This window comes from Xenopus laevis, chromosome 3L (assembly GCF_017654675.1).
Source record: "Xenopus laevis strain J_2021 chromosome 3L, Xenopus_laevis_v10.1, whole genome shotgun sequence".
In the NCBI taxonomy this organism is placed as follows: domain Eukaryota; kingdom Metazoa; phylum Chordata; class Amphibia; order Anura; family Pipidae; genus Xenopus; species Xenopus laevis.
Window position 1 is genome coordinate 137,302,439 of NC_054375.1, and position 27,260 is coordinate 137,329,698.

Genomic DNA, 27,260 nt, shown 5'->3' on the forward strand with positions numbered 1-27,260 from the left:
GAACTAGCCCATTCGATGGTCGAAGTAGCCCAAAAACCACTTCCAAATTCGAAGTTTTTTTAATTCGTATCCTTCACTCGAGCTTTGTAAATGTGCCCCTAAGTGGGAAATGCTTTTCACAGGGTTAAATACTGAAAAGTGGGACATCTTTAAAATGCTGCTTAATAAATATACATCAGTATGTTCCCCTTGTAAGCAAGGAACGTCATTGCAAAACAAAACCTTTGTGGTTCAATAGAAGTGTTGGTGTTAAAAAGATACTGACACCAGAAATTAAATTTTACATCTATCATAATATTGCCTTTAAAAGCTACTTATAACTTTGCCATAAAGTATTTGCACAATGCTTGTAAATTACCTGCCCCATGTTCCTGTATGAAGAGGCTGCCATATTTGTGGTTGGCAAAACAGTCAAGTTTAGAAACTTCAACTAATAACTTACAAGAACAAACCTCTCAGCAAAAAAATGATCAACATGACCTATAGGTAACTTTTAATGTACCTTCATATTTTAAAAAGTAGTTTTTTAGAGTCAGTATCACTTTAAAGTGGGTAAGAAAAGACATGCTTTTAAGACTATGAAGATTTTCATTCATCCAGGTCATGGTATATCTAGTATAGGTCAATCTAAAAACAACTGGACTTGCTGAGTAATCATTGAAGACGTTTCACTACTCATCTGAGCAGCTTCTTCAGTTCAACAGACTGGTGTGGGAAGTTCTCGGCATATAAACTCTTCCACTCTTTGCCCGAAAAATTCAGGGGTATTGCACGAAACCCAGCGCACATTACAGAATCATTGGGACTACTCCCATTGACTTATATGCAACCTCGACAGGTCTGAGATGCCGAATTTTCTGAATTGGACTTTTCCACCCTTGGGGTTTAATAAATTCCTAAAAATTTGTGATTTTTTTAAAATTCGTAATTTTTGCATTCGGAGTTTAGTAAATAACCCCCCTAGTGTGTCCCTAATTTTCAAAAATTTGCCTTGTGCATAGGAAAATTAAATGTTAAATGTTAAAGGGATACTGTCTAATTCAAATTTTGAGTTTATTTTAGTGTAATTCGACTAGGGAATAGACCAAATTAGATTAGAGTTTTAAAAAAAATCGAAATTCCAATTTCAAAATTTATCATGTACTGTCCATTTAAGAATTCAAATTTGACTATTTGCCATCTAAAACCTGCCAAATTGGTGTTCTCGGCTATGGGGGACCTCCTACAATCAATTTGGAGTCGTATGGTGGACTTTTGAAAAAATATATTTTTTTTTTGTGTGTGTGAAAAAACTCAAATCGAATTTGATCTAATTTGATTCAAATTTGATTCGAGTTTGCAGGTCAACCTCGACAGGTCTGAGATGCCGAATTTTCTGAATTGGACTTTTCCACCCTTGGGGTTTAATAAATTCCTTAAAATTTGTGATTTTTTTTAAAATTCGTAATTTTTGCATTCGGAGTTTAGTAAATAACCCCCCTAGTGTGTCCCTAATTTTCAAAAATTTGCCTTGTGCATAGGAAAATGAAATGTAAAAGGGATACTGTCATGGGAAAAAATTTTTTTTTCAAAATGAATCAGTTAATAGTGCTGCTCCAGCAGAATTCTGCACTGAAATCCATTTCTCAAAAGAGCAAAGAGATTTTTTTGTATTCAATTTTGAAATCTGACATGGGGCTAGACATTTTGTCAATTTCCCAGCTGCCCCAAGTCATGTGACTTGTGCTCTGATAAACTTCAATCACTCTTTACTGCTGTACTGCAAGTTGGAGTGATATCACCCCCCTCCCTTTTCCCCCCCAGCAGCCAAACAAAAGAACAATGGGAAGGTAACCAGATAGCAGCTCCCTAACACAAGATAACAGCTGCCTGGTAGATCTAAGAACAACATTCAATAGTAAAAACCCATGTCCCACTGAGACACATTCAGTTACATTGAGAAGGAAAAACAGCAGCCTGCCAGAAAGCATTTCTCTCCTAAAGTGCAGGCACAAGTCACATGACTGGGGGCAGCTGGGAAATTGACAAAATGTCTAGCCCCATGTCAGATTTCAAAATTGAATATAAAAAAAATCTGTTTGCTCTTTTGAGAAATGGATTTCAGTGCAGAAGTCTGCTGGAGTAGCACAATTAACTGAAGCGTTTTGAAAAAAACATGTTTTCTGATGATAGGATCCCTTTAAAGGAAATGTCAAGCCTTTTCTCAGTTTTGGCATGCCTGTGTAGCCTACCTTATCCCAACCCGAAGCGCATTATTTTCGCTGTGAAAATCGCCTCCTCCTCCCTGCACTGATGCATTCTTTGTCTCTCTATACAATCATTTTTTCCGGGTTGCGCTCTTCCTGAGGTGGCGTGTTATAGAGGTCACTGATGATGCAGCTAATGTTTTTTACCCGAAGCCCGAGTCCTCTTTAATGCGCATGCGCAAGATTAACTAGTAGAAAGTGCGCATGTGCATATCGCCAAACGCCAAGGCTCTTTCTGAAGGGAGGGGGGAGAGAGGCTGATCGTGCAGAGAAGAATCTGGAAGCTGCAATCAACCAAACAGCTCAGCGCTTTGCTTTTCAAGGACGGGAGTAATAGGTATGTGAAGACTGTAGTGAGGCATGTTAATGATTAAATTCTTATTATGGGGGTTGACATGTCCTTTAAGTCCATTGTCAAAAGTAGCTGATACAGAAACCAATCTTTGACTAGCTTGAGACATAAAGAGTCAAAAATCGCCTCAGACTCCTCCATAGTAGTGGGCGAATTTATTCGCCAGGCGCGAATTTGCGCGATTTGCCGACAGCGACTAAATTCGCAAAACACCCGCGTAAATTCGCTGGCGTCAAAAAAAATTGTCAAAAATGGACGCGGGCGTCAATAACGGACGCCGGCGTCAATAACGAGACGCCATTTCGGGAATTTTCCGAAGAAGCGAAACGGCGCAAATTCGCCCATCACTACTCCTCCACACTTCATGCAAATTTGTCAGATGTTAATTGACAGTACATACACTTATTCATCAAAATGTGAAGTTACATCTCGGCAGACAAGAGTTGGAGAAGTTTTGCCAATGAAAATTCGCCAGCGTGAGCATTTCATAGCAGACTTTCGCTAGAATTTTTGCCGTCTAAATCGAAACTTCTTTGACACACTTGCCCTTCAGGTCAACTTGAATATGGAGGGTACATATAGGTCATATATATGTCTTTATTAGTTATTATTGGTGAAATTGCTTATTATTAAAAATGTCCAAGGAAGCAAAATAAAGACAAAAGAGATCTTCTAATGCCCTAGACATGAGCCCACCCTAAAACAAATGTGGCATGCCCCTCAAATGGTTAAAAATTTTTTAAAAAAAACAGTTACAACTTTTAAACATAATCCCACTTTAAAATATGAAAAATGCTTTTACTTTCTGGCATATAGGATATGATGTCACTGACATAAGATTGTGGAGGATGAAGCTTCATCTTATTAGTTCGTCAGGTATAACCAAAAGGGGTAACGTAGTGGAAAATTCTAACTTTTATGAATACCGATCATTCACCTTAGCGAAAATTCGCCTGTTGAAACTTTGTTAGCACTGAGCTCTTCGGTAGTGAATTGTCCTCTACTCCTGTTAGTAAATTGGTGATGTCCCTGTGCATTGTCTTTCTGGTGAAATTTTGCTAGTGACAGCCACTTCGCAGTTAAGTAAATTTGCCCCATGGATGGGTGATATACAGTATTTGAGATACTAGCTGGCCTAGAGGTTGTGGCAGCCTTTGACGTAGGAGCTCATGTTAGAGGCCCTAGTATGGTACTACCTCTGGGTGTTTTAAACACTGCAGCTGAAACTGTGTAAAAACTGACGTGAGAAGTACTTGAAGCATTTACTGATTTATAAACTTGTTCCATATGAATCAGCACCCACCAACCTAAATTGTGTATAATCTGTTCAATAAAGAATTCATTAGGTGCCCAAGTTATTTGAAAGAGCTGTATTGTGGTGGAATACAGTGTGGTTAACCCTTCTATAAATACAAGGGCCGACCTGAGAATAAAGAGCCGCATGTAACAGAACAAATACCCTCGTTTCAAGAAACAAGAAAATACTGAAAAAAGGGTTTGTTAGCAATTGATTACATTTTTTAAAATTAGAATATTAAGAACTGCAGTCATTTCTATTATTCGGTTTAAAAAAAATAACAATAAACTTTTATTTAATTCTATATAATTAACATCTTGTGACTATTTCACATGTAAACACTTTCCTGTTCTGCTGTGAAGGCACCAATAGTCGAATTTACAAAGGGACAGAGCTGACTACCACAGGAATAGGGTTTGGTTGATACATCTCAAAAATGTGGTGTTGAATTTGACGGAAATTTCACCTACATTTTTTTCGTAACTATTCTGAATATATACTAACAGAGGAATAGGGTGTAAAGCTGGCAATAGATATTGAGATTTTTTAAAGATCCTATCCTCATCGTGAGACCACGATTTTCTCGGAAAGATCGTACAAATTGACCATCAACTAAAAAGACCAATTTGCCAGGAAAACAAAGGGGAGCTGCTGGCTTGGCCCTGCAAACATAGATACCATATATACTCGAGTATAAGCAGAGTTTTTCAACATCCAAAATGTGCTGAAAAAGTCTACCTCGGCTTATACTCGAGTCGGTGGGCAGTAGCTGAGATTGCAGTCACTTTTAATCATTGCTATACCAACAGTTCGCTTGGGGAGAGACAGCAATATCACACAGCGCCCTCTGTTGGTTATATGACAGAATAACAGTGCGCCCTCTGTTGGTTATATGAAAGATTAACAGTGACTGCAATATCACACAGCACCCTCTGTTGGTTATATGAAAGAATAACAGTGCACCCTCTGTTGGTTATATGAAAGATTAACAGTGACTGCAATATCACACAGCGCCCTCTGTTGGTTATACGAAAGATTAACAGTGATGGCAATATCACACAGCACCCTCTGCACACAGTAGTGGGACAATGCACACAGTAATCCGTTTGGCAATTCTCTATCACCATCAACTTTGCAAAGTCCGGTTGATCGCTGGAGGGGTTGCTTTGGCGGAATGTGCGCTGCTGGGAGACAGGGCTGTAGTTGTGTCTAAGCTTATACTCGAGTCGATACATTTTCCCAGTTTTCGTAGGTAAAATTAGGTACCTCGGCTTATACTCTGGTCGGCTTATACTTGAGTATATACGGTAGATTGCACTGGGACCGACAAAGATTTTTTGACCTGGCTGATAAATTTCCTGACAGATGTCGGCCGAAAAAATCGTAAGATGTACGATCGTTCGAATCCCACTAACCGCACGATTTCGAAGGATTGGTCGGACTTCTCAAAAATTGGTTGTTCGGCAAGAAGAATCGTCGCGTCTATGGGGAGCTTGAGACATGAGGGTTTACATATGTCCTTGTATTGCACTAGACATTGGCTCTACAGAACAATGAGTATTCTATATATTTTTTTTTTTTGCATTAGAGTCACAACATAGAGGGAGGTTGTCTCTGAAATTCATACTCATACATCCCAGTAATATCCTGCTGAATTACTTCTAAATGTAGTACCAAGCCTTTATTTTTTAAGTTAAACTTGTATCTTTGTAAGATATTTCATATCCCCTGTCCTGTTTCCCACCAAACAGGGGAAAGTATTTCCAATACTATTTCTCACCAGAAAGATGACGTTTATCAGGCACAGTTGAAACAGTGGAGGTACTGAATGTGACAGGTTAAATATTTAGTAAATACTTCTCTATTGCCTAATGGGTGTTCACTTTATCTTAAATATCATTAAATCTGAATGAAGTGTTGAAGAATGAGGTGGCCAGAAGACTGGGTCCTTGTTACTTTTGGAGGCACAGTGAATCTGCTTGTGACTCAGGTCTATGAGTCGCATATGTGGGAAATGGTCTTGATTCTTCGCTCTCCTCTTGCTTCTCCTCATTGCTTAGTACAGGCTGAAAGACACAATTTTCTGTAGTTTAGAGCAGAAAAAAACAACAGTGTATAGAGTAATGTGTTACATAAAAACAAAACGCCATTTGTAAATCGTCAAAGTAAAATGTAAACATATACTGTAGTCAGCATATAATGCAATTTAATTTAATTAGTTTATTTTGTCTATGTGCTGAAAGTGATGGACCATTTTCCTGCAGATGTACAGAAGACCTCATGATGCAGACAGGTCACCTGGAGAGAAGAACTTCAATTGATAGCAGTTTTTGATGTTTTCTGCATCTGCAGCCAAATTATACTTGCCCTCCGTTCATTTTGCAGCATTAATTAGTATGAAGCTAATAGTGTAAATGACTCAATGTGAGTTCTACCAGCTATAGCAATCCAACATTTTTTCCAACCATGATTAAAAGCATGTGAAATAAAGAGAAGTATGAAGAAACAGAGTTGTCTCACCTTTTTCTCCTCTTTGCCTGGTGGGCTGCGCAATAGAATGAACAGAGGGGCATAAACAATGTTTATTATACCTAATATCACCATTAACCAGCTGAATCCAATGGCCTTAGCAATGGCTCCTCCACACAATGGACCTAAGACATCAGAAAGGAAAAATTATAACCCCATATAAAGTACCCTGACACTACCATAACTACAGTAAGATTTTGTTCATATAACATTATTGTACAGGTATGGAATCAATATGGAATCCGGAAACCCGATATCCAGAAAGCTCCGATTACGGAAAGGCTGTCTCCCATAGACACAATTTTATCCAAATAATCCAAATTTTTAAAAATGATTTCCTTTTTCTCTGTAATAAAACAGTACCTTGTACATGATCTAAACTAAGATATAATTAATCCTTATTGGAAGCAAAACCAGCCTATTGGGTTTAATTAATGTTTAAATTATTTTCTAGTAAGGTATGAAGATCCAAATTACAGAAAGATCTATTTTCTGGAAAACCCCTGGTCCCGAGCATTCTGGATAACAGGTCCCATGCCTGTACCATAAAGTCATGCACTTGAAGCTATTACTGTGTGCTCATTACAATTCTCCTTGATTCAAACTAATATAGACTGTAATTAATCCTTATTGGAGGCAAAATCAGCCTATTGGGGTTTTTAATGTTTAAATGATTTTCTAGTAGACTTAAGTTATGAAACTCCAAATTATGGAAAGATCTGTTATCCGGAAAACCTCGGGTCCCGAGCATTCTGGATAACAGGTCCCATACCTGTATTTATTTTACATTCTCAATAAAATAGCAAATAAAAGTTATAAATAATGTTCTTAAACAATAAATTCACAACATAATAAGCTAGGACCCAGTTCAAAATATTGTGTGCTTTGAACACCTTCGTTTTCATTTTGTGCATAATAGCAGAAACACAGAGAAATGTGTACTGGAAATAATACTGTCGTTTTCATTTCTAACCAACCAAATCACATTAGATGTACTGTATGAAAGGTTTTGTTTGGGATTCATTTTAAGTATTTTTCCGTGCAGATTTGTGTTCAAGGGATAAAGTGATATAAAATATACAAAAACATATTTCTGTCTATTATGAAGATATCACATGTTTAGGTTCTATACATGGGTTCTGTAATGGTTCTGCCAATACCAATACTGTAACATGAGAGTTTAGAAGAGCTTTTTACTGACCAAAAAGTGCAGTGAGCAAAGTACAATGTTGAGTAAATTGTTATGTGTTTTTCCCATAATACAGCTTTTTTTCCCCCAGAATTCCAGCGTTGTTGCGTTTGGCAGGGGGGCATTGTGCCTGGTGCAATGACGGAGGTTTGTCAAAATGAGTGCCATTGCACATCTGCTTTATCACAGATTGGGTGCAATTGTGCTGTATATCTTCAACGGTTAATAAATAACCCACCGGCACACCCTGGCCTCTTGTTTAGCCACAGTCCGGTGCACAGCACCCTCTAATATACTAGCAAGGCAAATTACTGATACACAGGACACGATGCAAGAGGGGAGACCCCTGCATATTTATTAAAGTGTAACGTCAGACATGATGCCTGACGAAGGGGCGTGCCCCCAAAATGTTTCACTTTAATAAATACACAGGGGTCTCCCCACTTGCATCGTGTCCTGTGTATCAATAATTTTGCCTTGCTATCTTAAAAGTTTGCCTGGCATTATTTTCTGCTGTTCGCTGGCATAATTTTGCAGTGGCAATTTAACATAGGGTGGTGTTCCTTCAGTGCCTTGAATCATCATCAGTGTTTGATTTGGAACAAGGAGCACCCTTGATGTAAGTGGGATTTTACGTGCAACTGACTGCAAGGAGAATTTGCACTTTGCTCACTGCACTTGCGATCATAAATGACCCCTATAATGCCTGCATCATCTGTAAGTCCAACAAAATAAGATAATATAAGAGAATATTCTTTCTTAAATAAACCACCCACTTTAGTTAAGTAAATGTATTTAAAAACTTAAGTAAAAATTGAGTATATGTAATAAAACTATGAATGTATGCAGGTACTGTAACACAAACATGGGCAGGCAAATATCCTACATTAAATTCAAAATCTAAATGATAACACCTAAGTGAACATCTGAATATTTACATACCCAGTGCATAACCAACGCACAGAGCAATATCAGAGATGGCGTAGATGCCCCCATAGTTTGAAGTGTGACGTAAATCTACCAGGTAAGCCATGATTGGCAACATTGATGTCTCAAACAATCCAAAGCCGATTCCCAGTGCTGCTTGAGGTGCAATAAGTCCATAAATATTTACTGCTAAAGGCATCTATGAGCAAAAAATGTATAATAATTAATTAAAATAAAAATCAATATACCATACAGTTATCTCTGTATCCATATCATGTGTTTCAGACTGTAATTATAAAGGGATGCAACAAGGTTAGCTGGATTTTTTAGACTTTCATGATGTCCAGTTGTGTGCGCCAACTCTAATTAGGGCTGTATATAGATATTTACATGCACAGTGACTGAGCGCCCTGCACCCAAGCCAAATATGTAATAAAATAAAATATGACTTCTTCTGCTTCCTTTATAGTATTTCTAGCTAGTAGATGGAAGACAGATGGATGGTAAAGTCATTACATTGTTGTAAATGATGGCAATGAAAGTGAAGGAAATGTAACATTTTCTGTTGAGTAGGTTGCCCTCATATTTTTGTATTGTACATTAGAAGACTTGCATAAATTGCTCAGCAGTTTGTTATTTAAAGTATTATTATTATTAACATGTATTTATATTGCGCCAACATGTTTCGCAGCGCTGTAAAGTATGAAGAGAAATACCAAATGCATAATCTGAAAGTGTTACTGGCCAAAATAGGGATTCCCAAGTCTGCCAAAGGAAGTGGCGATTCCAATTATTATTCCGGTTCCCCACCAGGTACATGGTAGGGGGAAAGGAAAAAAATCCACTTTACATAATGTAAAAAATAATGAAGACTCATATGGGTGTATTAAGGGATATACATGATCATTCTGTTGAAAAGCATCAAAACACATTTATATTTATCGCAAATTTTAGTAAATTCACCATGGTTTTCTTTATTTTTTAATTTTTCCATAATTGTGAATAGGTGCATGTATACTTATACCAAACACACATATGCACAACAGTGTGTGTAGAGGCCATGGAGCTCTGAATTTCATTTATATTGCCAATTAGTATAACCCTAATAAGCAGAAAGTGGTACTTACAAACAGGACGCTGATTCCTACAACCATCATTCCAAGCATAATGCATAGCCACCTGGAGTAAGGAAGAAAATCAGGACACTCATTGGATAAATGGAGAATAACTCACAGTAGGGCAGATTGAAATGACTCACCTCCCAATTTTTTGCGAAAGCCCCGCAAAAAGATTAAGACAAATTAAATATGAAAGCACACAGGGAAGAAAAGCCAGTCCTGTTGAAGAGATACAAAAAAACTATTGTAAGTATCGTTTGCTTTAGCAAAAAGCAAATTTGAAAGTTTTAAATCTGCACTTTCAGTCTTGCTGAAATCTTCATTACCACTTAATTGTTTTTATGCTTTCCGATTAAAGGAGTACATAGTCACAAAAGCATAATAAGTGGTTTGGTGAAAACTTGGACATTAGTTGTGAGCTGTAGGCTGTGGCAGATTTGTGAACACCTGTGAAAGTTACGCTCAGTAGATTATTTTGAATGGTAGCAGAAGAAGTGTTGGGATAGGAGAGAAATAGTGGTTGACTTCTAAGAGCTTGGTAGTGATATCCGGGCTGGCCTGACATCTGCAGGTCCTTTAGGTTCGGCCCGAACTCCACACACATTTTACTCTGCCGACTTCGGCTCTTGCAGTCTCCATTGATATGCAGGAAGTAGTGTTCTGGTTATTATGTTAGACAATCAGTCACTCCAGCCTTTATACATTACAGTTTTGGCTAACTAACTACTTTAGAAACATTATTTTATTTTCAACAGCCTATCTATTTACCCAGTTTTTTTTTATTTTTACACTGAACAATTTCTTTAAAGATGACCAAATCATTCCAGTGTGAAATATAAATTGTTCAATTTGAAATTTTATGAATTTTATGAATTGTCAACAATAACTGACAAATTGTCCCCACCCACTTTTCGTCTGTCTCGAGTCGCCAAGGCTCCTGTCAAGAAGACCGTTACCAAGGGCAACAAGAAAAAGAAGCAACTGCTCAAGTTCACCTTGGATTGTACTCATCCAGTGGAAGATCGTATCATGGATGCTGCTAATTTTGAGCAGTTTTTGCACTACCGTATCAAAGTGAATGGCAAGGTCGGAAACTTGGGAGGAGGAGGAGTGTCAATTGAATGAAGCAAGAGTAAAATCACTGTGAGTTCAGAAGTTCCCTTTTCAAAGAGATATCTGAAGTACCTCACTAAGAAATATCTGAAGAAGAACAACCTCTGTGATTGGCTTCGTGTGGTTGCAAACAGCAAAGAAACCTACGAGCTGAGATACTTCCAGATCAACCAGGATGAAGAGGAAGAAGAGGATGAAGATTAAACTGGGATCTGGAAGGCTTTTTTTGTAAAGAAAATAAAATATACACATACTTTACAAAAAAAAAATTGTCCCCATCTGCATGAAATTAAGAATTCAATCTATTAGGAGCTGGTTTATCCCACGATTTAGAGTCATGTCTAGCTGTCAGGAGTTGTAGATAGCTACACAACAACTTTTTACTAAAACACATATTCACATGCCATAATAATCGCTCATTACCACCCTTAATAGACCAAGACTTACCAAGTTGATATGGGGGCGCGCACATGGTTTCCATCATTCTAATGGGTATGGTTGGTTCCAGCATGCCAAAGGAAAGATTACAAATACAGAGACCCACTAGGGAATAAAAAATAAGAGGGGCTCTTACACAAACAAATATTGGTACATAGGTAAATAGACAGCAGGAAGATGTGTTTCCTATTCTTTCTACCATTTTAAATGGCAATTATTATTATTGTTATTTATTTATTTTTTAGAGCAGGTTAAAATGGTGCATTGGTGCTTGCAGCAAGTTACAAAGGACAATGTACCAAGGAGTAACTTGTAATGCTCAGAGTGATTTGCACTTTCTCTTGCGTAGCAGTTGTGCCTAGAACATAAAATCTTTATAAGTGCAAGTTTCTCTATTGACACCAGTACCATCAGAGGGAGGGTAACCAATATTCAGTGGATACAGAATTCCACTTTAATTTTCATGGGCTGTGAACTTTACTGCTCAATCACTGGGGTGGCATAAAAGCCTATAACAGTGAACATTTTAGCCTCTTTAAATGGTCTACTGTGCCTTCTTAGCTTGATGTCTAAATTCAATTAACCTGAATACTAACATTTAGGGGCAGATTTATTAAAGGTCGAATTTCGAAGTTATCTTAATTTTTTTAGCTCTGATAAATTCAAATATACTCACAACTCGAATGGGAGGTTATTTAAGAAAAAAATCGTTTAGGGGTTATTTATCAAAGTCCAAATTTATCTCAATATTTTATGCTACAAGCTCTGATCTGTTTTTTTACACTTATCTATTATTACATTTCCCAGAAAATTTACTTTGCGGGGAAAAAAAACAGATTTTCACAGTTTTTTTGGATTTTTTTATCAGATTTTCACAATTCCCTGATTTTTTTGCCTGAAAACTCTGAAAAGTTCTGGGTATTGTATGAAAACCCAGCATACTGTACATCAAAAAATCATTGTGACTTTTCCCATAGACTTATATGCAACCTCAAAAGGTCTGAGATGCCGGATTTTCTGATTTTGACTTTTCCATCCTCTTGGGTTTAATAAATTCCAAAAAATTTGTGATTTTTTAAAAGTCCGATTTTATTAAAAAAAATCACAACTTTTTCAGAAGTTTTGCATTCAGAGTTTAGTAAATAACCCCCTTAATATTCGATCAAATACAAACGACCCAAAAATTCAAATAAAAAAAAAAAACAACTTGAATGTCAGGAAGGCAATTAACATCTTCAAATGGTTCAACAGACCTCTGCCATTGACTTCTAAATGACGTCGGCAAGTTTTAGGTCACCAATATTTGAATTTGAACTGTTTGCAGGGACCAGGTGTAAATCTCACATTAGAATGCAAATTTGAGTTGGTGAAAATTCGAATTAGTGTGTTTTGACATAAAAACAAAATTCGAATTTATCATTCAAACCTTAATAAATCTGCCCCTTAGTTTGATGTAGGCAGCAATATTCTAAGGCAAATGACAGCTAGAATTCATGGAAGTATCTAGGATATCTAAATAAATCAAATATACACACAATATTGTAAGGATTCGCCTTCGCGTTCCTTCCGGCACAGGCGCAGGCGCGCTCATCGGGGAACCGATGCGCGTCGGCGCGCGGTGTTGGACGCCGGCGACGGTCGCCGACGCGATAGCGCCGGCGACGGTCGCGGACGCATGGGCGCCGGCGACGGACGCCAATGACGGACGCACTGACGTCAGCTGTGCGACGCCAGCGTAATGACGCTAGTTTGGCGCCAAATAGCTCTATTTAGTCTCAATCTGAACTCTGACTCCTTGCCTGGTTATTAGGTTATTTGACTAAACCCCTAGCATTGTATACTATTGATTCTCTGTGTTTGACCTCAGCCTGTTTCCGGATTGTCTTATTGCCGCCTGCCCTGACCTTCTTGCCTGACTACGATTACGACTCTTCGCTGCCTGCCCACGACTTCGGCCTGTTGACTTCGCTTCTGCCTGAACCCTCTGTACTTCGCTTGGTCAGTCTCATTGGCTACTCGCCACTTCACTTCTCCCTGTTCCACTCCAGGTGGGTTAGTGTTGTGCGAGGCGCTTGTGGGTTCGCATTCTGCTAATCCTGCTCCTTCTTCGCTGGATCAGACGGTAAGCCTGACAGTATAACCAGGCCATGGATCCAACTGAAGGGGCTTCCCCATTTTCTGTCCTGACGCAACAGCTGTCGTCCTTGACCCAAGCCGTCCGAGAGCTTCAGAGCGGTTACGCTCAGATACAGGAGCACATCAGAGTACATCCCCCGGCTGTTAATCCTTCCTCCGCTACAGCATCTTCTTCCTCCGCTCCAGCCGAAGTACAAGTAATTACTTCTGAGATTTCGGAGCCGAAAGTTGCTTTCCCTGAGAAGTTTGCTGGTGACCGGAAATTATTTCGCAACTTTAGAAGCAGCTGCAAACTACTATTTTCTCTTAAGCCTCACACCTATCCGAATGAACAGACACGAGTGGGGGTTGTTATCTCCTTCCTGACCGGTGAGCCTCAGACTTGGGCCTTTCGTCTGTTGGATCGGCAAAGTCCTGTTTTGGCCACTGTGGACTCGTTCTTTGATGCCATGGCCGTAGTCTATGATGATCCACACAGAACCTCCACTGCCGAAGCCGCCCTGCATGCCTTGAGACAAGGTTCTCGTCCTGTCGAGGACTATACTCTGGAGTTTCGTCAGTGGGCAGAGGATACTGAGTGGAATCCCGCAGCTCTGAAGAACCGCTACCGCCTGGGTCTTTCGGCTGAGCTGAAAAATGAGTTGGCCCGTACAGGCATCCCTGACACCTTGGAGGAACTTATCCATACCTCCATTCAGCTGGATCAAAGACTCAGAGAACGTAGGGAGGAGGAAAAGGCTGAAAAGGCTGGTTTTGTATCTCCTACTTGGCTCTTACCTTCTGCTCCACCTCCTATCCGTATGCCTCCTATGATGACATCTACAGTTCCTACTGCTACTATCAGTACTGCCCCAGAGCCGATGCAGATTGGGGCCATTAAGTCGGCATTAACCCCTGAAGAGCGCCTCAGACGTCGCAGGCTTAATCTTTGCTTGTACTGTGGGCAAGCGGGTCATCTTCTTCGGAATTGTCCAACCCGTCCTTTGGGTAAGGAGACTTTTGGAAGAGACTTTAATGGTTGCAACTTTTCTGTGTCCTTACTGACAATCTCTCTATCCTTGCAGTGGGGAGACAAGGTGGTGGAACTACAAGCAATACTTGACTCCGGGGCAAGTGGGTGCTTCTTGGACCGCGAAGTTGCCCTTCAGTTCCAAATCCCTCTTCAATCAAAGAAGAACCCCATAGCACTTCGTGTGGCGGATGGTTCCCTAATCACTTCGGGTCCTGTGGTTCAAGAGACTGTTGCACTGTTTGTGGTGATTAATAAAATTCATTCAGAAGTAATGAATTTTGATGTTGTTTCGTCTCCTTTATTCCCTATCATTTTGGGGTTACCCTGGTTACAGAGACATAATCCTTCTATCAATTGGGCCACTGGTGGTGTAACATTTTCTTCGAAATTTTGCCTTTCTAAATGTTTACTTGAGAATTCGTCTTCTTCAATTAAAGTATGTTCCCTTTCTCCTTCTCCTGAAAGTCTTGATCTTCTCCCTCTGGCGTATTGGGAATTTGCTGATGTTTTCAACAAGAAAGGAGCCGATAGGCTACCTCCCCATCGAATCTATGATTGTCCCATTAATCTTCTCCCAGGAGCTCAAATTCCTTTCGGACGCATTTATCCTTTAACAGAGCCTGAACTCCTGGAGTTACGCACTTATTTGGATGAAAACCTTGCCAAGGGATTTATCCGACAATCTTCTTCTCCTGCCGGAGCCGGGATTTTCTTCGTTGAAAAAAAAGACCATTCCTTGAGACCTTGTATTGATTATAGAGACTTAAATAAGATCACGGTCAAAAATCGTTACCCTCTTCCTCTCATTCCGGAGCTGTTCCAACGATTTAAGGAGGCCAAGATTTTCTCTAAACTTGATCTACGAGGGGCTTATAACTTGGTTCGAATTCGGGAAGGGGATGAATGGAAGACGGCATTCCGTACCCGTTATGGTCATTTTGAATATCTCGTCATGCCATTCGGACTTTGTAATGCTCCCGCTACGTTTCAGCATTTTGTCAACGATGTTTTTCGAGACTTTCTTGATATTTTCGTCATCATTTATTTGGACGATATTTTAATTTTCTCTAGTTCTTTGGAAGAGCATAGAATGCATGTTAAGAAGGTTCTTGCCCGGCTCCGTACTCATCAGCTCTATGCCAAGGTGGAGAAGTGCGTATTTGAACAGACATCTGTAGACTTTTTGGGGTTTTTCATTTCTCCTGTAGGAATTCAAATGGATTCCAAGAAGATCTCCGCAATTATTGATTGGCCTGTTCCCTCTTCTAAGAAAGCGGTTCAACGTTTCATTGGATTCGCAAATTTCTATAGGAAATTTATAAAGAATTTCTCTCAAATTATTTTACCGATTACTGAACTCACACGCTGTAATCAAAAATTTTCTTGGTCATCACAGGCTCAGATAGCTTTTGAGAAGTTGAAGAAACTCTTTACGTCGGCTCCAATTCTTCGCCATCCAGACTTGGCTCTCCCTTTTACGTTAGAGGTCGACGCATCAGAAAATGCTGTGGGCGCTGTTTTATCACAAAGGTCTGGAATTCAAGAAGAACTCCATCCAGTCGCCTTCTTTTCACGTAAATTGGCCAAGTGCGAATGCAACTACGACGTGGCGGATCGCGAACTACTTGCTATTAAATTAGCATTAGAAGAGTGGAGGTATCTCCTCGAAGGTTCCAAACACCCAATTCTCATTTTCACTGATCATAGGAATTTGGAATACCTACGTTCCGCCAAGAGATTAAGACCTAGACAAGCAAGATGGGCCCTTTTCTTCATGCGATTTAATTTTCACCTGACTTACCGGCCCGGGTCCAAGAATGTCAAGGCGGATGCCCTATCCCGCATGTTTTCTTCTGAGGATGAGACTCTCTCTTCTCCCGAGACAATTCTTAATTCAAATAACTTTCTTTTGTTGCAGTCTGTTCTGGTGAATCAAATTAAGGATGCATCTAAAACCGTTTGTGAACCTTCTTTAGTGCCCAAAGAAGGGTTTCTTCTGCATGAGGGGAAAATCTTTGTTCCTGAACAAATGCGTTTGGAAGTTCTCAAAAACATTCATGACGCTAAACTGGCGGGTCATCCAGGTATTAAGAAAACTATTGTTTCTGCTAAAAGGCTATTTTGGTGGCCTGGGATGACTAAGGACTGTTTAAAATTTGTCTCTTCGTGTGAAGTTTGTACCAGATTCAAGGATTCTCATGTTCGTCCTATTGGCCTTCTCCAACCCCTTCCAGTTCCTTCTCGTCCTTGGGGTTCGGTGTCTATGGACTTCATTTCGGACTTACCACTCTCCTGTGATTGCTCCACTATTGTTGTCTTCATTGACCGCTTGACCAAGATGGCTCATTTTAAATCTTTGCCTGGACTTCCTTCTGCTTCTGAGACGGCGGACTGTTTCATCAAGGAAGTAGTAAGACTTCACGGTCTTCCCGATGAGGTTGTATCCGATCGTGGTCCACAGTTTACATCTCAGTTCTGGAAAGCCTTATGTGGTGCTCTTAAGATTTCTGTGTCGCTCTCATCAGCTTTTCATCCTCAAACCAATGGCCAGACGGAGCGAATTAATCAGACCCTTGAGCAGTATTTGAGATGTTACTCCTCTTATCTCCAGGATGATTGGGTTAATCTCCTTCCTCTAGCGGAGTTCGCTTATAATAACGCCCAACATTCTTCTATTAACCAGTCTCCCTTCTTTGCAAATTATGGCCTACATCCTGTAACCTTCCCTTCCTCCATTGTTTCTGATATTCTTGTTCCTGCAGTCAAGGACCGGTTAACCTTTTTGGCTGATAATTTTCTGAAACTCCAGAAGAACATGAGAAAAGCACAACAGAACTTTAAAATATATGCTGACAAGAAACGAAGAAGCGATCCAGAGTTTAAGGTGGGGGACCGCGTTTGGTTATCCACTGCTAACCTCAAATTGTCCTGTCCCAGTAAGAAGTTGGGTCAACGGTTCCTGGGTCCTTTTCTTATTACTCGGCAGATTAATCCTGTGGCTTTCCAACTTAAGCTTCCGGATTCCTGGCGTATTCATCCTGTGTTTCATGCTGCTCTACTGAAACCAGCCTCCGCATTTCATTTTCCTGGCCGTACAGCTTCTCCTCCACCTCCTGTTGTAGTAGACGGGCAAGAAGAGTTCGAGGTTGAGAAGATCCTGGATTCCCGTGTTAGAGGCAAGCATCTCCAATATCTGGTCAGCTGGAAAGGCTTTGGTCCGGAAGAGGATTCTTGGGAGCCTGTTTCTAATATCCATGCCGCGGAGCTGTTGAAGGATTTTCACAAGAGCTACCCTGATAAACCTTCTGCCAGTTGCGTCCTGAGGCCGCTCCTTGATGGGGGGCAATGTAAGGATTCGCCTTCGCGTTCCTTCCGGCACAGGCGCAGGCGCGCTCATCGGGGAACCGATGCGCGTCGGCGCGCGGTGTTGGACGCCGGCGACGGTCGCCGACGCGATAGCGCCGGCGACGGTCGCGGACGCATGGGCGCCGGCGACGGACGCCAATGACGGACGCACTGACGTCAGCTGTGCGACGCCAGCGTAATGACGCTAGTTTGGCGCCAAATAGCTCTATTTAGTCTCAATCTGAACTCTGACTCCTTGCCTGGTTATTAGGTTATTTGACTAAACCCCTAGCATTGTATACTATTGATTCTCTGTGTTTGACCTCAGCCTGTTTCCGGATTGTCTTATTGCCGCCTGCCCTGACCTTCTTGCCTGACTACGATTACGACTCTTCGCTGCCTGCCCACGACTTCGGCCTGTTGACTTCGCTTCTGCCTGAACCCTCTGTACTTCGCTTGGTCAGTCTCATTGGCTACTCGCCACTTCACTTCTCCCTGTTCCACTCCAGGTGGGTTAGTGTTGTGCGAGGCGCTTGTGGGTTCGCATTCTGCTAATCCTGCTCCTTCTTCGCTGGATCAGACGGTAAGCCTGACACAATATAATCACAGTTGCAATCATTATGTGACACAGGAGTAATGAAGTCCCTGCTCTTTAACATTTGACATTAATTATCATTAATTATCATATCATCAAGATGATCTTGGTACTGACTCAAATAAACTGAGTAACAATAAGTAAGTGAGCTACAATCACATTGCACATTTGACCTTCTTATTGTTTATTTCTAAGCATATTCTGTTTTACGTATCTCTGTCTGACTCTCTTATTTTTGGTATAGCCTCATATATTGTGTTATATTCATTACTATGATTTTGTCGAACACAAATCGTTGCTGGAGAAACCTGTTCTCACCTGCAGCTACTATAATGTAAGGATCTGTGAGAAGAACTCTGTAGGGTGTTTCAGGTACACTCTATGAGAAAAGAAAGAGCATTATAAGTCTCCGCTGTTTTTTCGTTTCCACTGAACTTTTGTAACCCACTAATAACATATAAGTGCAGATTCTCACCATTGGGGAAAGCTTGGTAGGCTTCAGTATACATAACTGGAGTGCTAGGAATGAAGAGAGATGCTAATGTTATCATCATTATTGAATAAACATCACAAGAGGTATCTAATACAACTTCAGTGACAGGTATCCCTGTGCTTAGATAAGTTAAACTGTAGGGTTACGTTACCTCTCAGCTGGTATGTTAACATGTTAATATAGTACATAGTTTTCATTCCAATTGTTTGTTTTATTCTATTTTAAAGGAGAAATAAACCCCTAGATACATTTTAATATATGAGAAAGGCAGATAAACAGGATTCTATGTGACCTTTTCCTACCTTAAATTATCTCAGCGATCACCTGTTGTCAGCCCAAAGCTGAACTGCATTCCAACCAGCAGCGCCAACATCATAAAACGGTGAAATGCGCAATAAATTAGCTAATGAAGCTTTGAAGTGCAGGCAACAGTGAAAGAGGGAAAGAAAGTAAAGGGAATTAAAATGGTGGCCACAAAGGGATTAAAAGACAATGGAAGCCTGCTAAAGGTGATTCTGTTTAATTTCAATTTAGCGATTCACTATGGGCACTCATCAACTGTGCAGGAGTGGTAAGAGTTGAGAAAATCTACAGAGGGTTTAGTTCTCCTTTAAGATCTAGCCCTGAAAGATCTCTCTCTCTATATTATACATCTTTTGGTGCAAAGAATTAATTCTATTAAGCTTAATTCTATTAGCTAAGGATGAAATAGTCTAGGGGCATTTGGTCGTTCCTAATAAAATATATATATATATATATCTATATACTGCGACCGATTGGAAGTGAAAGAACCAGAAAGTGGGTCTTGCAACAGAAGGTGCATCTTTGCCTTTAATTGGAGTTCGTATATCAAACAACAGGCGCTCCTGGAAGACTTACACAAAACAAAATAAAATCCCACTCCTGTCCTGTAAAGAAATAAATATATTGCTCAACTGTAGTATTTGTGTAACAGCTTACCCTGGTGGTCTAGTGGGAGGATGGCGGGGACGCTCGCCACGCATCCGTCTTCATCCTGCGCCTGGTAACTAAGCGCACGCGCGGCGCGCCTCTGTTGTATTTATAGGCGCAAGGGCGCAAATTTCAAATGTACTTAAAGGGGTATTGTGTCGTTTTTCACTGCCCGTTATAGGATTTGTTCCTGGTGCTGTTTGCTTTTACTATTCGTTTATTGATCTTGATTCTGACTTCCTGTTGTGACCCCTGCCTGTTCCTGATGATTCTGACCTCTGTATCCTGATCCATTGCCTGAATTCCGACTATCTCTTCTGCTTAATCCATCTAATTGATCTCCTGGTTTTGACCCTTGCCTGCCTGACCACACTTCGAACTCTGCCTGCCCAGACCCGGCCTGATTTGTTTACGCTCACTTTCTGCCTGCCTCGACCTGGCCTGTTCCGACTGTGATTCTGTCTAACACCTTGCACCACAACCTTCTGCCCAAAGACTTTGCTAACAGTCGTGCCCCTCTGTCTATCCAGAACCTCTAGCCTTGCACCTCTCGTGTAAGTCATGGTGGCATACAAGTAGCTGATGGCTCCTCCCGAGGCCAAAGGCGGTCACACTACAGGTGAAGCACAAGCCAAGACCAAGGTGCTTGGCATTTGTTCTGGTGTTGGGTGCCAACCGTGACAATTTGAAGTAAAATATTATAACAGTGAAAAGAACCCTGAGCTCACTATGTGATAATTTACACTTTAAAGGGATACTGTCATGGGAAAAAAAAATTTTTTTCAAAATGAATCAGTTAATAGTGCTGCTCCAGCAGAATTCTGCACTGAAATCCATTTCTCAAAAGAGCAAACAGATTTTTTTTTATATTCAATTTTGAAATCTGACATGGGGCTAGACATATTGTCAATTTCCCAGCTGCCCCAAGTCATGTGACTTTTGCTCTGATAAACTTCAATCACTCTTTACTGCTGTACTGCAAGTTGGAGTGGTATCACCCCCCTCCCTTTTCCCCCCCCAGTAGCCAAACAATAGAACAATGGGAAGGTAAACAGATAACAGCTCCCTAACACAAGATAACAGCTGCCTGGTAGATCTAAGAACAACACTCAATAGTAAAAACCCATGTCCCACTGAGACACATTCAGTTACATTGAGAAGGAAAAACAGGAACCTGCCAGAAAGCATTTCTCTCCTAAAGTGCAGGCACAAGTCACATGACCAGGGGCAGCTGGGAAATTGACAAAATGTCTAGCCCCATGTCAGATTTCAAAATTGAATATAAAGAAATCTGTTTGCTCTTTTGAGGAATGGATTTCAGTGCAGAATTCTGCTGGAGTAGCACTATTAACTATTAACACTTAAAATTTCTGATGACAGTATCCCTTTAAAGTGTTTTCATGGATAAATCAGGCAAGTAATGACAAAAATCTTCTGTACTAGAACATTTGATTCCCATTGACATCAGTGGGTTGCTGTGAAAGTACATGAAAGCAAAATATTTGATTCTTGGGCAATAAGCCTAAGAAGCAAACAGTGCTGCTGTTGGATAGCTCCTAGTGATGGGCTAATAAATTCACCAGACGTGAATTTACAGCAAATTCCCATGCTTTGCTGGCGGCGAATAAATTTGCGAAGCTGCTGCAAAAAATTCGGAAGCGTCAAAAAAAAAGTTGGACGCGCGTCTGAATAGTCGCCAGTGTCAAAACTGTCAAATTAATTCGGACACCCATTGACTTTAATGCGGGTGTCAAAATTGATACGAACTGACGCGGGCATCAAAATTGACAGGGGCGTCAGAATTCACGTTTTGTGAATTTTTCGCTGTTTTCTGGTGTCCAAAAAGAACAAATTTGCCCATCACTGTTAGCTCCCCATTAAGGTTACAATTAGTTAGTTTCTTACCTCCGTCAATAAAAGCTAATGCTGCTACAACCAGAAATGGAGAAGACTTTCCAACAAACTCATACATGGCAGAACCAAAGGGAGGCCCCGCTGTGGAGACAAACAATGTATAAGTATCTTCATGATACAGATCGGTTTTCTCTGAAATTACAGCTGGATCTTAAGGCCTGAGAACTTAAACTTACCAAGCACCCCAACTGCAATACCACTCATGGCTAATCCCATGGCTTTTCCTCTTTCAGCATCATCTGGAAACAAATGTGCCAGCATGCCCATAGCTGAGGGGACAAATATGTACAATTAAACAAAGAAACAAAACTGTATCAGCCCAAACACTTGGGTTGATTTCTACCCAGTGATTATCTGTTGTGGAAAAGTTGCGAAAATGTGTCAAAAGAGCATTGAGGGACATGTCAAGGAAGAACCAATTTATGGGCTGACTAAACCCATTATTTGGCTATTGTTTAACAGAGAGTGCTATTCACTAATATTTAAATTTACTGAAATTTACTGAAAAAAGATCAGTAAAGAAAAGAAATGCAAAAAATTGGCCTAGTTTCCTTGAAAGCTACCGTATTCAAGAAAAAAAATAGCTGGTCCTGTGTTTTATAGAGGAAGAAAGTTACACACTAACAAAAATCTCATGGTTCTAATCACTTTCAAAGAGGCTGAAAATCACAAATGTTTTCATAAATTGGGAAAATAAATAAAGTTGTTGAAACAATTTCCATTAAAGGGTGGTTCACCTTTAAGTTAACTTTTAGATGGTTATTTACTAAACCACAACCAAACTCCCATGCCTGATATATCTTATGTATTAATAAATTAACTCAATTTAATTGGAAAAAATTGAGCGAAAATTTTTGACCGAAAACCCCAAAATCATTGGGTTATTCGACTAAAACCAGCACAGACCACAATACCTTCCATTTGGGATAGGAACTTGAAAAAAGGCCATGCAGGCCTGAAACGTTGTTCGTTTGAGATCCAAGCCAGAAACCCAATAAAGGCTTTTTAAGATTATACACAATTTGGATGGTGCTGTGATTTCATTTTGAATTATCTAGTCAGTTGGAGTGGCCAACCTTGCACGTGCACCTGTCTATCAAGCTTGTGGTTTTGGTGAGTGCTGAGTTCCAGTTAAGAACCATTGCCATTGACTTATACAGGACCTTGAAAGGTCTGAGATGGGGGATTTTTAGGTTTGGGCTGTATTGGGGTATAATAAGGGGCCCATTTACTTAGCTCGAGTGAAGGAATAGAGGAAAAAAACTTCGAATTTCGAATGTTTTTTTGGGCTACTTCGACCATCGAATGGGCACCTTCGACTTCGAATCAAACGATTCAAATGAAAAATCGTTCGACTATTCGACCATTCGATAGTCGAAGTACTGTCTCTTTAAAAAATTCTCCAACCCCCTAGTTCGCCACCTAAAACCTACCGAGGCCAATGTTAGCCTATGGGGAAGGTCCTCATAGGCTTCCTAACAATTTTCTGATCGAAGGAAATTATTCCTTCGATCGTTCGATCATAGGAATAGCGCTAAATCCTTCGATATTCGAAGACGAAGGATTTACATTCGGCAGTCGAATATCGAGGGTTAATTAACCCTCGATATTCGACCCTATGTAAATCTGCCCCTAAATCTTGAAACATTTGAGGGTTTTTTTCCCATGCAAAAATTTTATGCCCCAGACCAGATACATTTATGGTTTAGTAAATAACCCCCCTTAGTATGTTATAGAATGGCCAATTTGAATCAACTTTTATTTGAGCTTCATTATTTATTTTCAGAATTTTTTTAATTATTTGTCTTCTTCTTCTGACTCTTTCCAACTTTTAAAAAATCGAACAAGCAAATGCTCTGTAAGGCTACACATCTATTGTTATGGCTACTACTTTCAAATCAGGCCTCTCCTATTCATATTCCAGTCTCCTATTCAATCAATGCATGGCTGCTAGGGGAATTTGAACCCTAAGAACCAGACTCCTGGAATTGTAAACTAGAGAGCTGCTGAAAAATAAGCTAAAGCTCAGAAAACACAAATAATTAAAAAAAATGAAAACCAGTTACAAATTGTCTCAGCATATCACTCTCTATATTACATACTAAAAAGTAACTCAAAGGTGAACAACACCTTTAACATCTATACATACTTGGTAGCTTTTACTTGCCATGTTTTTTTCTGGCACCTTGTACTGCCATGGTTCCCTTCCATGACCACTATTTCTGTTATCTTGTCTATTGACTTGTAGCATTACAATTCACTAAAAAAATATTTGTGAAACTGACAAAAGGAATCGGAGCCAATGGGAAGGCAAAGCTACTTTGGGTTAAGGCATTTTTATATTTTGGGGGCAGATTTACTAAGAGTCGAATTTCGAAGTACAAAAAACTTTGAAATTCGTCCATCAAATTAAAAACTTCGAATATCGAATTTGAAGTTTTTTCAACAAATTTGGCAATCCTATGATTCAATAAAAATCAAAAAGAACGATTCGAACGATTTTAGCGATCGATCGAAGGATTTTTATTCGATGTGTAAGGACTTAGAAAAATGTTGTAGAAGGTCCTCATAGGCTAACATTGCACTTCGGTAGATTAAATTTGGCGAAGAATGAAGTCAAAGTTATATTTAAAGAGACAGTACTTCGATTATCGAATAGTCAAACGATTTTTACTTCGAATCGTTCGAATCGAAGTCGAATGGTCGAATATAGCCTATTCGATGGTCGAAGTACCCAAAAATTTACTTTGAAATTCGAAGTGCCCCCCCATTTGAAAATGTCAGAAGAAGAAGGCAAATAATTTAAAAACTATAAAAAAGAAAAAATAAAGACCAATTGAAAAGTTGCTTAGAATTAAACATTCTATAACATACTAAAAGTAAACTTAAAGATGAACCACCACTTGAAGGCATTTTTAGCTCTGCAATACCATATACATTGCTCTGCCTGTTAAATTAACGTCTTCCCACTTTGTTACAACTGTTCTCCATAGGAAAAAAAATTCTTCCATACATCACAAGACAAAATTTCCAGCACAAATTTGTCAAAAATGTTGCCACTGACAAACTTGCATATTTCGATGCAAAACTGTACTGGGCAAAAAAGTTCACTCTTCTCTAATTTTCAAGTCAAATGAAGTCAAGTAGGAATTTTTTGCCATTTGTACTAAAAGTGCATTGGGATTCTTGTGCAGGTTAGGGCAGTAAGACACGTTTAGATTTGTTTTATAATGTAATACAGAATTATAGAGTATAGTAATAAAGTGCAGATATGTATTAGAATATATAAACAGTGCAGAGAGCTCATGAGGTGAGATGAGTCCTAATGAAGTTTATTTCTGTAGTAAGAAGTTCAAGATATTTTACCTGGCACCATGGTGAAGGCTGATCCAACTCCCTGCAACCCCCTGGCCACACAAAGAAGGACGTATGAGTTGACAAAAGCAAACACTGCAAAATCAAAGATACATCCTCAAGAAAATGAATAACGGTGAAATGTCTGCCTTCTAATTCATAACAGTCAACGCAGCAAGGATTATTGATCTGCAGATGTGATGCAGTTGAATATCGTTTAAGGGGGAACTCCACAAAAACATAACTTACGTTTTTTGAAAGGTAAACATAATTCCAAGCAACTTTGCAATATACATGATTCATGATTTTTAATGGTTTCCTAAGTCCCTGCTCTCCTGCTGATCTGTCTGACTACTTTGCTGAGCTGGCTGACTACTGTTACTTTGTATCAACAGCCATCTGTCCTCAGCCTGTTCCTCCAAACCCCACAATTCCCTGCACACATGATTTCAATAAGGAACAGAACATCACAGTGCAATGCATTGTGGGTTATGTAGTTCCTGCATTCTGTCTGTAAGCTGTGGAGAAGTAGCTACAATTTTTAACATCAGTATTTAGTTCCTCCTTCCCTGCCAGGATTTCAAATGATGCAGAAAGAGAAGAACTGTTAAACAGATGGATTTCAGCATAGAAAATGACATTTATTCATATGTTTTGAAGAAACAGCTAACTGTGATGGATGTATTTGGGGTTTCTGTGCTATGTGGGCCTCTTTATCAAATTTTGGTTTGAAAGCCAGCTTTCTCCTTTAAATATTATTATTACCGTATATACTCGAGTATAAGCCGAGTTTTTCAGCACCAAAAATGTGCTAAAAAATTCTACCTCGGTTTATACTCGAGTCAGTGGCAGTGCACATTCCGCCAAAGCTCCAACCAAGCTTTCCCCTCCTCTGTGGGAAGTTTCTTACCTGCCGGGAAACCCTGGGAAGGTTCGCAGAAACACATCGATCTCGCACCCCCAAAACAAACAGCGCAAAGGTGGGAGCAGCAGCGCGATCAGTGGGGGATCTTCATCAAAACCCACATGATCTGTAACGTCAGCATGCGCGCCACCCGCACTTCAGCCGGTATCGCTATCGCTCCACACTCCTTGCGCAAAGTTGCGCACTGCTGCTCCTCCTGCGCCGCGGGTAAGCATCATTGTTTCTGGCTGGGAGGGGGGTGTTCCCCGTTGGCTCCTCAGGATCGGGGGCTCCATGGATGGGTTGCAGGGGCATGGGACTCAGCAGCACACGCTGACGTTACAGATCATGTGGGTTTTGATGTAGATTCCCCACTGATCACGCTGCTGCTCCCACCGTTGCGCTGTTTGTTCTCACCACGTTATTTTGCCATTTATTTGCACACAAAAACAGATGCAGCTGCAGTGCTAAAATTGAAAAATATTGCAGGTGCTATTGTCTGCTTTGTCTGTAATTTTTTTTACCATTCTAATTTTCAAAACATAAAATCACAATGTTATTACTGGAACTCACATGAGAATGACCAGAATACACTATAATATTGATTTGTTTGCCAGTTCCCAGTTATACAAAGCAGTAAAATACCTTGGCACTTTTTAAATTAAAAGACTAAACAAAGGGGATATCATTTTAACATTTTTTCTTTTATGAAACTACAGAATGGTATTAATGTTACCAAGCCATGGAGAACGGCTGCAATCCCATGCTGTTTTTTTAAAACACAAAGGTTTAAAATATATATCTACAGATACAAATAAACAAAAGAATCCTGCTTGTCTAACGGTCTTAGTTGTGTTTAGGCTTATACTCGAGTCAATAAGTTTCCCCAGTTTTCGTAAGTAAAATTAGGTACCTCGGCTTATACTCGGGTTGGCTTATACTCGAGTATATACGGTACTTAAATTAATTTATGAAGTCTTCTTGTTTTCTAAATGTGCGTTTGAATTAATTACATGTCAGATGCACAGGTGGAGATGAGAACATACTTACTAAGACAGGAGATGAACACAATGATAAAGCCACAAAACATTGGGGCATCATATCCAGTTCTGGAGAGAAAAAGAGTAAAAGTACATGAAGAAAAGTGGCTTCAATTTATAATGAAAGCAGAAAATCTAATTTCTAATGAATGCAGAAGATCCATCCACAGAACCTGATATTCTGGGCTTCATTTCTTCAAAGAGCTGCATAGCAAGGGCTAAAGAAGCCTGAAAATACAGACCCAACTGCCTAAGGAGCTATGGAATTCAGGTTGCTCTTGATAGAAGAGCCAACAAAAAAGAAATC

General features: G+C 39.9%; 1 protein-coding gene and 1 pseudogene across 1 annotated transcript in view; one reads left to right on the plus strand and one right to left on the minus strand.

Moving 5' to 3' along the window:
• Window positions 1-5,561: 5,561 nt before the first annotated feature.
• Window positions 5,562-27,260, minus strand: part of LOC121393089 (chromaffin granule amine transporter-like) — a 28,606-nt gene continuing 6,907 nt past the window's right edge. The window contains exons 4-15 of the mRNA XM_041587007.1: window positions 26,964-27,022; window positions 25,022-25,105; window positions 21,832-21,924; window positions 21,647-21,736; window positions 18,773-18,816; window positions 18,616-18,676; window positions 11,219-11,314; window positions 9,799-9,877; window positions 9,668-9,719; window positions 8,556-8,739; window positions 6,416-6,549; window positions 5,562-5,961 (exon numbers count right to left, since the gene is read on the minus strand). Of these exons, the coding sequence (XP_041442941.1) occupies window positions 5,848-5,961; window positions 6,416-6,549; window positions 8,556-8,739; window positions 9,668-9,719; window positions 9,799-9,877; window positions 11,219-11,314; window positions 18,616-18,676; window positions 18,773-18,816; window positions 21,647-21,736; window positions 21,832-21,924; window positions 25,022-25,105; window positions 26,964-27,022 (1,090 nt within the window). The 3' untranslated portion in view covers window positions 5,562-5,847. The remainder of the gene's footprint in view (window positions 5,962-6,415; window positions 6,550-8,555; window positions 8,740-9,667; window positions 9,720-9,798; window positions 9,878-11,218; window positions 11,315-18,615; window positions 18,677-18,772; window positions 18,817-21,646; window positions 21,737-21,831; window positions 21,925-25,021; window positions 25,106-26,963; window positions 27,023-27,260) is intronic.
• On the plus strand, window positions 10,302-11,029 carry LOC108710173 (annotated as a pseudogene).